Source organism: Maniola hyperantus, chromosome Z, assembly GCF_902806685.2.
Source record: "Maniola hyperantus chromosome Z, iAphHyp1.2, whole genome shotgun sequence".
Lineage (NCBI taxonomy): Eukaryota > Metazoa > Arthropoda > Insecta > Lepidoptera > Nymphalidae > Maniola > Maniola hyperantus.
Window position 1 is genome coordinate 6,670,234 of NC_048564.1, and position 12,662 is coordinate 6,682,895.

Below are 12,662 nucleotides of genomic sequence, written 5' to 3' on the forward strand. Positions count from 1 at the left end.
AGGTACGTTGTAGGGAACATCTAACGAAAACTTTGTATATCGATTGCACTCGAAATCGAATCGAAATCGAATCTCGAAATTGTAATGTTGTCATTTTTGAGCACGCAATGTATCGCTAACAATTCGATTACAACGTTCCGCAATCAACGACCGCTGCCGGCCGCCAAAGCGTACCTACAATAACGCTTTGGTGCCGCGGGTGGCGGCGGCCGGGACATTGACTTTCCTTGAACTTTTGATAAACAGCTGATCGCGCGCGAATTATAATTTAATTTACGTTGATGTTTTATGCAAAATATCGTCATTTTATTGTTTTTCAATTAAAAACAAGTACATCGGTGATTCCGTGCTATAATTAGTTAAAATACATCATCAACAATCTCGAAAAGACCGGCTCCGAAGGACTCAGAATCATATTGTACTGAATCTCTGGTTTCGGTTTTCGGTTCCGTTAGCATGTTTCTACACTCTGTACATACATATCTATTTATTACATTTCACTAACAACCAGAAAAATAGCTGACGTGTTTGTTAATATACAGGCTAGTGACCTCGCTACCTATTATGGTGGTTTTCATATTGAGTAGGTAAGTGATGACCACTCACATTGTAAAATAATTCAATTAAAATACGCAGTAATTGTTGGGCTTGTAGTTCAATTTCAGCTGTCACTACTACCAAAATAAAAATTGGGCATTCACACAGGTTGAACGAACGAAATTACGAGGAGGCATTTATTTACACAATCGCAAATAAGTAGGTAGGTACAATCATAAAACCATTATTTAGGGAAGTATAAATGTATATTCTACGGATCATCTATATACTTAGTACATTTTCTATGGAGACCTAAATACTACTCTGTCGAAGCGTTGTGGAGCGTTGACTCTTGAAATGCTGTCCAAATTGTCGCACCAAATACCGGTGTAGTACACCACAATATAGTAATCAGCTTAAGAAAATGCTCTTAAGTAACGGACGATTGATCTTTGAGCAGTTTCAGCGAAGAATTCACCGACTCAACCGCAATATCCAAGTACATAGTAAGCATTCACCGTTTCGCTGCTAGGGTAGGCATAAAGGGAAAGGCGGGGTTTTATAATATTAATGGTATTACCCAAGCCCCAAGGTATGCTTGGATTTTACTCATTAGGGATATTATGTGGTTGTTTGCAAAATGATAAATGCGTGAGGACGGTATTAGTTGAGAGACTTCTAACCGGGCCGTGTTTTGTTAATGGTGTACTATAGCTTTGTTGAGGCTTATAAAAAATCCTTGTTCAACGTTCACGGGTGTACGACTCACTGGAACATAGAAACAATGTAATATGTTGTTACTGCAAGCAATTTTAACCGGCTCAATCGATTGTCCTAGCTTACTCTCAGCCTTTTCATTTAATGCTCAACCTTTAAGAACGCGTCACACGCGCCTTCTAAATGTTCCCAAATCTAACTCAAATTATGCGCGAAATTCTATAATTCCACGCTTGGTACGTACTTATAACAATCAGTTCGCTGAGTTTGACTTATTTTACCTATCAAACGATAAATTTAAAAAGGAATTAAGAAACTATCATCGTAAAAAAAAAGTAGCTAACATCTAAATATGCATGCAATCACACACTCCCACTTACACACACACACACATACACACACGCACACACACACACATACACACACAAGCACACACTCACAAGCACACACTCACACACGCATACACACACACACATACACACACACACAAACATACACACACTGTTGTAATTTTATTATTGTATATACCTACCTACATTTATTCTAAATATATTCTGTTAAAATAGTTTTAATTATAATTTTAAGTAATCTCTTTTGGCCTTCTGTTATACCTAGATTTAAATTTAAATAATAATTATGTATTTACGCTGTTGATTACTTTCAAATAAACAAAATAAAATAAAATAACCTTTTATTTAAAGTTATCAATGAAGATAGCCACTCGCAGCTTACACTCAATTTAAAATCTTACAAATCATAAATTAAAAAAATCACTTCATTCAGTATAATAGCTTAGTAAAAAGTAAACTCTATATAAAATATTTTAACAAAACGTGCATACACGGCATTTTCATTTCTTCCCTATTCGTAACAGGTTAGATTTCGGTAAAAAAAATCTCTAGGCCCTAAAATTCTGCAATTCAATACGGGTATCATTATCATTTACGACATTTCACGAAGAATGGTAGGTATAAGTAGATTCTACAAATTATGTACAATGTATCCATGAATATAACACTATCATACCTATTTGTATAATAAACTAGCTGCCCTGGCGAACTTCGTTCCGCCTAAAAGTCGATTCAATTGTTTTAAATTTTTCTCTCCGTAAGAACCATCCTCGTACTTCAAGGAATATTATAAAAAAAGAATTAGCGAAATCGGTTCAGCTGTTCTCGAGATTTGCGATGACCAACACATTTAGTGATTCATTTTATATTATAAAAAAAAAAGATTCCGACGAATTGAGAACCTCCTCCTTTTTTTGAAGTCGGTTAAAAAGAAGATAGGTAGGGTCTCCGTGCGAACCCGGGGCGTATCATCTAGTCTGCAATATTATTATCATTATTAACAATTATCGCACCTTTGATATTTAGGTACGGGGTACGGCATTAGAGCAACTTATCGGCATCGGCTGGCAATAATTCATCTCTGGGCGTGAGCTACACGTTCTTATTAGGGGGGATAGCAATTAAGCTGCGTACTGGGCTATTTATGCCCGGACAAAATTTCCCATTAAATAATGGTTGCCATAAATACGGTAAATGTACAGTAGCTTTTTCAGCTTTACATTAATTGACTAATGGATTGTAATGGAGCTTGGACGCCCGTTGCGTCAAATAATGAGGTTAAATCTAGTATGTAAATATTGAAATACAATATACCTAATCTTATACTCTTCAGCGTCATCAACTCATAATTATTTTAAAAAATCTCTTATAAAAATAGTTTATATGTATTTTTTCTCTGAAAACACTGGTGTTTATAATTCAGGATACTGGAATAACCTTGTTTTATTTACCTACATCTTTAAATATATATATATATTAAATATATCTTTTTGGAATAGATCAACGTACAGGTCAAATCGCGGTATGGTGTTAGAAACCTAAAATTGTGCTTTGTTTGGTCACTCTAAAATTTAGACTCTCAAAATAAAGGATTTTCAGAAATTTCACCCAAATAAGTGAAGCATAGACATTGAGCTAGTTGTGAAATAAATAAAATACTATTTTTGTTCTCAGACGTATCCTGACGAACGGTCCTTCCGACGCGAGCGGCCTACCCCAGGACTCTTCACGTCCATCAAACTACCAGAAGCGGAGCCCCCAAACGGGGTGGCGCCCCTGCTGGATTTCCCGCGGGGGCGCATGCGACCGGTTACTTTCCTAGGCGAGGGACCACATGGCACTGTAAGTACACACTGTTTACTCCACATTTTTAGGATTTCATAAGGTTTCGTAGTAAAGTGGTCTTCCCACTAGATTACAACATGGGGTTATTCAACGAGCGGACCCACAAAATCCAAAAAGGCCGGCAACACATCGGCGGTTCTTCTGGTGATGCAAATGTTCATGGGCGGCGGTAATAACTTAACATCAGGTGACCCGCCTGCTCGTTTGCTCGCTATCTATATTAAAAAAAACTCTATTACATTTACGTAAATTTAGTATGGTTTTTATTAAAGATATTTTTTAACATATCGATTTTTGTCGTGGGAAAATGAAGTTTCCAAACGATTTTTAAGAACTCAGAGTTAAAGTAAGTGATATTTAATTGCTCATAAAACACTCGTAGCTCGTTGTATCCGGGTTCAAACTCCCAACCTCCCAAATAAGAGACTGATGTCTTATTCACTAGGCACCAAAGGCAAAGTTCATACAAGTTCATACCACTCGTAACGATCTACCTATTTGAGGTTTAATATATCGACATAGGAAGTTGACAGTGGCGTGCAGGTCATAGAGGCATGAATGCACTGTTACACAATTACCCTATTGACCCTAGTCCTTATTTCTCTCAATGCTTATTTTTCATACTATGACTAAATAGGTTCATACCTAAATTGCCTATACCCAGGCTTGAATACCTGTGCACGCCACTGGAAGTTGATATACGTGCGATCCCTTTGACAAATTCGAAGTGCAATGAAATTTCTGGACCTGATCATCAGTATACAACTCGATAGTTCTTTTAAGTTCAAAATTAATAATCGATCCACATAAATTACTATCTAATCAGAAAAGACCATACAACTTTTTAACTAATAACGTTGCTAAGTAACTTATGCCTGGTTAGAATTTTTGCCATTACATAATAATTAATTAAAAATTCGCTATGGAGAACAGTGGCTTTAATTACATTTTAAATCAAATATGACGCGTAAAATTTAACTCCTTACGCGCCATTTTAACTTTTTGTGTCAAATTTCAATTTCATCAACGATTTAATTACTTTTGACTTAACAGTTGACCCATAGAGTTAAACAAATAAATGAGTGCGTGAGGAGTCATTTTCACGGATTATTATAGGTACAGTTAATTGAAATTTCTAATTTTGTTAAAATAGTACAAACATGTCTATCGCGGGATTTGATTTTTTCTTTTCTAGCCCTTTAAGCTCTTCAGTCTTTTGGTTCGAGGTGTTGGCAGGGTCCGATGTTGGACTGGTCTTTTCATACCCATTTGACATTACAGTCGGCTCATTTGGCTTTTGCAAGACTCTATAACCAGGTTTGTCTTCCTGTTCTTTAGACATATTCGTAAAAACGTCTTCAGGTACATTTTCCTTTTCTTCTCTGGAAATAGCTTCGTCGGAATCGTGATCTGAAGAAAATCATTAACATGTATAGACTTAACTTAGCCTTCCCGGCCCGGCTTCGCTCCTGGACTAAAAGCCAGTGCGTGGCAGACCTTTGTTATTTTATAAAAGCTGAAAGTTTCTCTGCGAATTGTCCCCAACAGGGGGAGGAGGGGAGTAACGATCAGTGCTATAAAGTTTGGATCATGGTTAAATCTGCCTTTTGTATATAACTTCAATGGTGGTGAAACAAAAAGGAAAAAGTATTATAGAACCTCAATGTTTTAATTTGACACAAAAATGGAAATTTAACGATAAAAATCGTGTCAAGGGCAACTCAAGCCGCGTCGCATCCTCGTCCCGTGAGTCCACTTTATCTCGGAAGATTCTTTGTTCACCTTGTTAAAAATTAGCGCATATTATAATATATAGTTTATGCATTTTGATTTATAGGCCAGGGAACTTAGACGGTATGCTTTGGAAAATCCCGTAAAGCTGAATCTTGGAATAAATTTTTATTTTTATTAATTAAAAAAATATATTTACTAGGACATCAACATTGAAAGAATATACACAAGGACAACTTATTTTTTACGAGTTTTCTACAAAAGCCCTAGAATGTGAGAACAATAAACTTAAGAAAAGGCGGAGTACTCGTAGTACATGAAGTGATCCTATGAAGGTTCCTTTTATCTCTGGAGATACGGAACCCTAAAAATGTCCACATCGATCCGAGTGCCGTTAAAAATTCACACGAGGTCAGGCTTGCCAAAAGCAGTAAGTTTATAAAATTTCGTACAAAAAATCACCATTAATTTATAGTTTAGGTTTCAGGGAAAAGGATATCTAACTCACGTAAACCAGTGTATGACACTCATGATTTAGTAAACGGTAGGTTTTTCGAAAAAGTGTTTTCAATAAATTAAATTAAAATTTAAATACCCCTGACACAAAATCCCTCTAAAAAGTAAAACAACATAGGTAATATGCATAGACCCTTAAGTAGTAATATTTTAATCCAAGCCGTCGTCGATTCGGGGGACCCCTAAAATTATTCGTTAACATTACCTTCTTACTATGTAGCTATTCTTCTGACAGTCCTGCGACACGACGACGACGACTTGTATTAAAATACTACCATATTATTATTGTTTTACTTTTTAGAGGGTATTTGTGTCAGGGGGTTTTTTTAATCTATAAAAATGAATCGCGGAATGTACTGCTGATCGCAAATCTAAAGAACAGCTGAACCGATTTCGCTAATTCTTTTTTATAATATTCCTTGAAGTACGAGGATGGTTCTTAAGGCGAGAAAAATTTAAAAAAATTGCCTGAAAAAGAATCGACTGAAATCGGTACGAAGTTCGCCGGGGCAGCTAGTTTTTAATATAATTTTTATCTTATGATTTTTAAACCTTTATAATATGATAGTAGGTTAGAGACACTTGTGTTGTGCCTAAACTTTTAGATTCCAAGTGTTCAAAAACGTTTTATTAGATATGCAAAATTTTACTGGTTTAGGTTCAATAGTTTCTACGTTACTACATTACGCACTACTTCACCTTATTCGAATTTGTCTGGATATTAATAAGTATGTATTGGTCGGATAGTAATAACTGGTCTTATTATTCTAACAAGAAAACAAGAAAAGAGCTGATAATCTTCAAACGGATGAACAGACTTTCTTGAATTATAGCTAAGAACACTCTCGATCAAGCACCTTTCAAACAAAAAAACCGAAACGAATGAACGGATTTTGATATACCCAATATCAAAATTGGTTCATTCGTTTAGGAGCTACGATGCCACAGACAGATACACAAACACATAGATATGTGTATCTGTGTGTTTGTGTATCTGTCTGTGGCATCAACCTTATAACATCCCTGTTTTTGGGTCCGGGGTTAATAAGTATACCTATAAAATTGAAATACAAAACGAGATAGACAGACAATATAAAGTGAAGTGGCTAGATAATGAAAGCTGAGGACCCGGTGTGGTGGCGTTGATTAAGAAAAGCCTATTTTAAGCAGTGGACGTCCGCAGGCTGAAACGATAATGATGACGATGGTATATAAAATTCCAATTAAAATGATATTTTTAATTACCATCTGTTAGATAGTCTTGGGCATTTTCGAAAGATAATTTTTGCTTGAGATTTTTGAAGAAGTAATCCATCGTGCTTAGCGATATGATTATGCTGGGTTTTATACTTCAAGATTGTTTATTGGTCTTAAACAACTCCGGAGGTTTACAGCATGTTTCCTTACTTAATATTGTTTAAAAATATGCCCTTCAATTATGGTTCCCCATGCTGTTTCGAATTTATTTCCGACTTATTCTATGGTCAAAGCAAAATATAACAATATCCTTGAGTCGAAAAACCCTATATAACGCGTAAAATTTATCTCCTCACGCGCCATTTTAACTTTTTGTGTAAAACTTCGTGCCAAAAGTAAGGAGTCCTTATTTTAAAGATGAAACGTACTTTTGACATGACAGTAATTGGCCCATAGCGTTAAAATGGCGCGTGAGGATTCATTTTGTTCGGACTATACATCTTTATTATCACTGTCACACTCCTTTTTCAATAACATGACTGAAATAGGTTTTATATTTATATCTTCGTAGGCACTAAAATGGACATAATAATATACTAGTACACTGGAAAAGTGTACAAAATGACAGTTATTTTTTATGCCGATACGAAGCGCCCCAGACGAGCGTATTGTAAATTAATTTCTTTGACAGTGCCTCCGTGTTGACACTGCATTGCCAAATGTCTCGTCATTAACACTTATAAAGCGTAAAGTTTAACTCCTCCTGCGCCATTTTAACTTTATATATCAAATTTCTTGTCAAAAGTGCGATTTTAAAGATGAATCGTCCTTTTGAAATCATAGTTGACCCATAGAGTTAAAATGGCGCGTGAGGAGTCATTTTTTACGGACTATATTTCCTACAATCATCACTTCAGTACGCAGTAGGATCATTGTAGATCTAGGATTACAGCCATAGATTTTCAATCGTTCCTAATTACTACCGTGCGCGTGTATAGACTGGTAATTAAAGATCAATAGCAAAGCTCTGCAAAAAAATACGAACATTAGTAGAGGGAAAATCTCAGAACAGGGAATCAGCTTATTATTCTTATTTCTATGGGAAAATATTTCGTATTTTATTAGGAAGGAACCTACTAAAATTTTGAAATAAAGTAAGAACTATAAGATAAGTAGGTAGGTATGGGTTGCCTGGAAAAGATCACTTTAGTGATAAGGTCGCCCTTTGTTTTTTAAGTGTATCCTGTATTCTTACTCTTTGTAATTTTATGAACAATAAAGTTGTTTACATAAATAAACAAAAACGTTAGTAAAAACTTGTGTGTTTAGTGTTCGTGTGTTAGGACGAGATAGGGGATTTGTAAAGCATTCTCTCTGTCGTTGAGACCGACAAATCGTCACATAGGTATGAGTGACAGAGACAACGCTCTATAAAGCCGAAGTGTCATTCTAAAGGCCATTAGGTATTTTCTGCCGCGGTAATAAGTAATAAGTAGATATTAATCTCATTACTTACCTAGTAAAATATCGCGATATAAATTATAACGCTATTTTAATATATTTGGAATATTAATATTATTTCGTAAGTACATCGAAATCAAAAAATCTGTTCAAGTAGTCGGAAGTACATTTGGTATAGGTAGGTGCAACACAAAGACTACTTAGCCTGTTTAAAATCATAATAAAAATAAGCTATATAAGTATATATAATAAATAAGTAAAATCCACTTATATAGAGCGCATCAAAAGAATAACAAACTTAAAGAAGGCACTTCAGGAAGGTCGGCCGTGGTTACAAATTCACATGTTTGTCCTTTTATAATGAAAATACAACAATAACACGTGCCTTTGTCTGTGCTTTCGCCCTAGGCGGAACAAGTGTGAGAGGCGCTTTCCATGTGAAGTTCTTACAAAATAAAACAAGATGTGATCTAACTACTGTCTACTATAGTCCGCGACAGTCGCGATGGCAATCGGGGTATGAGGCGGGGGTGTGCGGGGCGTTCCCTCCCCGATTGTCATTTCAACCTGTCGCGTACTAAGTATACCTATACTCATGAATTGTACTTTTCTAAAAAAAATGATTAATCGATCCAGAAACCTCGAAAAAGTCGTTGTATTAAAAAAACAAACACTAAAAATGGGCCGCACGTCAACAAGGTTTATAATCTATGGAACAGAATGAAAAATAGGAATGCATCCCTGAATATTTTTTTCAAAATTAGTAGATACATATTCATAGTAAAAACTATAAAAGAGTCTAAATTTAAGTATCGCTACAATATTTTTACCGCTTCAATAATTTCCAATTTTAATGACTTTGATGAGGAAACTACAGTACGAGACAAGTCGAGATGGCCGTCGGGGTATGAGGCGGAGTGTGCGGGGCCTCTCCACCCCGATTGCCATCTCAACCTGTCGCGCACTATACAAGGATTCCTTATTTTATAACAGCACCCTTAAAACATGGCAACGGCATGTATACTAACGGCACTACTATACGAAAATAACAAAAAAGTCACACTATTAAAAAATGCGGTATGAATTTAATGGCGATGCGTAATTGCACATTCCTGACGATTTCAAGACTTGAAAATCAGCAATTTGTATTTGTTACTGGCTATAAGTTTAGGGTTTCTTAAATAGTCTAAATGGAAAAGGTGACTGACTGACTGACTGGTCTATCAACGCACAGCTCAAACTACTGGATGTATCGGGCTGAAATTTGGCATGCAGATAGCAATTATGACATAGGTATCCGCAAAGAAAGGATTTTTGAAAATTCAACCCCTAAGGGGGTGAAATAGGGGTTTGAAATTTGTTAGTCCACGCGGAAGAAGTCGCGAGCATAGGCTAGTGTGTAAATAAATACCAATCATGGTATGGGTATGGGTGATGGAATTGAAACACGCATCAGTCCGTACGCCGCCGAGTGCCTTTATTTTTATGATTTCGTTTATTATTGTTATATTATCTGTAGTTTTATTTATGAAAGTATATGATATTTTAAGTTTTTTTTTTATTCAATAGACCAATAATTTAATTGTATTTACCTTCCATTTTTAGAGAAAATAACAGCGAGGGGAGTCTAGGTAGGTATAACAGAATTAATTAAATTCAGGAGCACCGCTTCGAAGTACATACCAACAAAGTTTGGGGGACCACGTATTTGTGATGTGACCTATAGATGTGTTAGCCATCGTGTATTATAACCATGACGTAAAGCTTGCTAAGTGAAATTCCGCAGAAATTTTGTTAAATTAAGTTTTACTAGATTAAATTCCATGGAGTTAATTATTTTGAAGGAGAGTTAGGGTACGCTTTGAAGACACGCGACAAATATGACGCTAGATTTTGAAACGTAATCTAACTATATATAATCCGACGGGTCGAGATGGCAATCGGGGTATGAGGCGGAGGGGCGCGGGCGCTCCGCACACCCGCACGTCACGCACGCTATCCCGCACCAGGTTAGTCTGTTTGTCTATCTATTTGTTAGTCTGCTAGCTTTTCACCACCCCTTTTACCGATTTAGGTGAAATTTGGTACTAAATAGCTTGATCCTGACTTGAATCAGCAAAAAATTAACTTATTCTCACAGAATGTATTATTAGTTCGCCACTTTTCAGAATATTACTCCTCCTGGCTTATGTTTTCCCCGCTAGTTATAATATCTTACCAACGCGACGGTACTTTCTAAAGAAGAGTGAATAGGCATTTTCTTGGCAGGCACCTTAGGCTGCATCATCTTCTGTTTCGTGTGATTGCAGCCAAGCAAACATACACAGTAAAAATAAACATTCGCATAAAATGTAGGATAATGTAGAAGAAAACCCTTTTTGTCGTGTCCCGGTGCGTCTTTGTCGCAGAATGTACCTTTAGTCCACCACGGAGCGCGGCGGCCGTGTCGCGAGGGGAAAGTTAGCACGTTGCCCTCGCCACGGTCGGAGGGGCGCGGGGGGCACGGGGCTACAAAAATGCTCATAAAAATTGATTACTGGCCGTAGCAAGAAAATGCAATCTGCTCACACACCGGGCGCCCGCCCGCCCAGCTCTCTCCGCTCGCCTTAATGGCCACGAACGTTTATTTTATACTTTTACCATATTATTTACGATGTATCTAATATTTGTTCAGATTACTTGCGAAATTAATTAGTTGAGTCAATTTTATTACTCAATAAACTATTGATAGGCAATATTCTATTTTAACGAGCCCCAAGAAGCACATTTTTCAGAACTGGAAATGTGTGCTTATGACTTATTCTGCCTTCTTTGACAAATTTTTATTTTAAACTGTTCGATGTCCGTGTCCGTTCCATAAGCTCCCATTACAAAACAAAAAGGAACGTATTCTCACGGCTGACGGATAGAACTCGGATGACGGAAGTGCAGTGCGTAAACACCGTAAACCGCTCTTATAACTCTCAAAAGTGGCCGAATAAAATGTGGCTCTATAATGCGTAAAAATGACTTTTCACGCGCCATTTTCACTTTATGTGTCAAATTTCATATCAAAAGTACGATTTTAGTCCTTATTTTAAAGGTGAACCCAACTTTTGTCATGTCAGTTGACCCATAGAGTTAAAATGGCGCGTGACTGGTGAGATCTCATTTTGTGCGGACTATACATTAGTTTAACATATTTGTGTCAGGTATTTTAACCGCATCACATTTCATTTTAACTAATTACTGTGGCAACATTCATTAGCGTCAACATTCGTAATTATTTACCAATAGCCAAAAATTATAAATAATACGCTCCGGTTTATTTAATTAAAAACATTTTGATGTTGCACGTTTTATTTACGTTTGAAGTTTCAATAAATTGCAATTAAATAGTTAAGAGTACTTAATAAACGAACTAGGAGAACTTATCTTACATTATATGAAGAGATAGCAATTAAGCAATTAAGCAATTATTAAGTATCACTTGCTATAAAGGTAAAGGAAAACTTCGTGAGGAAACCTGTATGCACCTACCTACCACAGATATTTTGTAAATTTTTAGGTAGTTTATTATTACTTTAGGATCAAATTAAGATACTTTTCAAAAAACCGGCCAAGTGCGAGTCAGGCTCGCGCACCGAGGGTTCCGTAGTACAGTCGTATTTTGTCGACATTTTGCACGATAAATCAAAAATTATGATTCATAAAAACAAATAAAAATCTGTTTTAGAATCCACAGGTGAAGCCCTTTCATATGATACCCCACTTGATATAGTTATCTTACTTTCACAATGGAAAATACTATTAATAGTTCATGACCACAATTAATTTTTTTGGGTGATGTAACCACAAATTCACGGTTTCAGATTTTTCCCCTAAAGCCAGCTAAAGCCAGCCCCTAAAACCCACCTACCTGCCAAATTTCATGATTCTAGGTCAACGGGAAGTATCCTGTAGGTTTCTTGACAGACAGACAGACAATAAAGTGATCCTATAAGGGTTCCGTTTTTCCTTTTGAGGTACGGAACCCTAAAAAGGATAAAATATTTATATTATTATCAACATCATCATTGTCAACCCATCGCCAGCCCGCTACCTACTGAGTACGTGTCTCCTCTTAAAATGAGAAGGACTTACTGCCGTACTCAGAGTCGCTTAATCGTTACTTAAGTTTAGTCAAAACGAGACAGAGCTATATCTCTCACATACATCTGTCTCGTCTTGATTCAATCTTAAGTAACGATTAGCGACTCTGAGTACGGCAGTAAGACATAGTCCCCATCAAGTTGGCCAAATGCGGACTATCAGACAGCAGAATGACAG

The 12,662-nt window shown here is 36.4% G+C and overlaps 1 protein-coding gene across 2 annotated transcripts in view; it reads left to right on the plus strand.

The window, feature by feature from the left end:
- The window catches only part of LOC117995703 (discoidin domain-containing receptor 2-like), a 214,913-nt gene that overhangs the window by 183,902 nt on the left and 18,349 nt on the right, over nucleotides 1–12,662 (plus strand). For both annotated transcript variants that reach the window (XM_069509042.1, XM_069509043.1), the window contains exon 12: nucleotides 3,279–3,446. In XM_069509042.1, coding sequence (XP_069365143.1) covers nucleotides 3,279–3,446 — 168 coding nt within the window. The remainder of the gene's footprint in view (nucleotides 1–3,278; nucleotides 3,447–12,662) is intronic.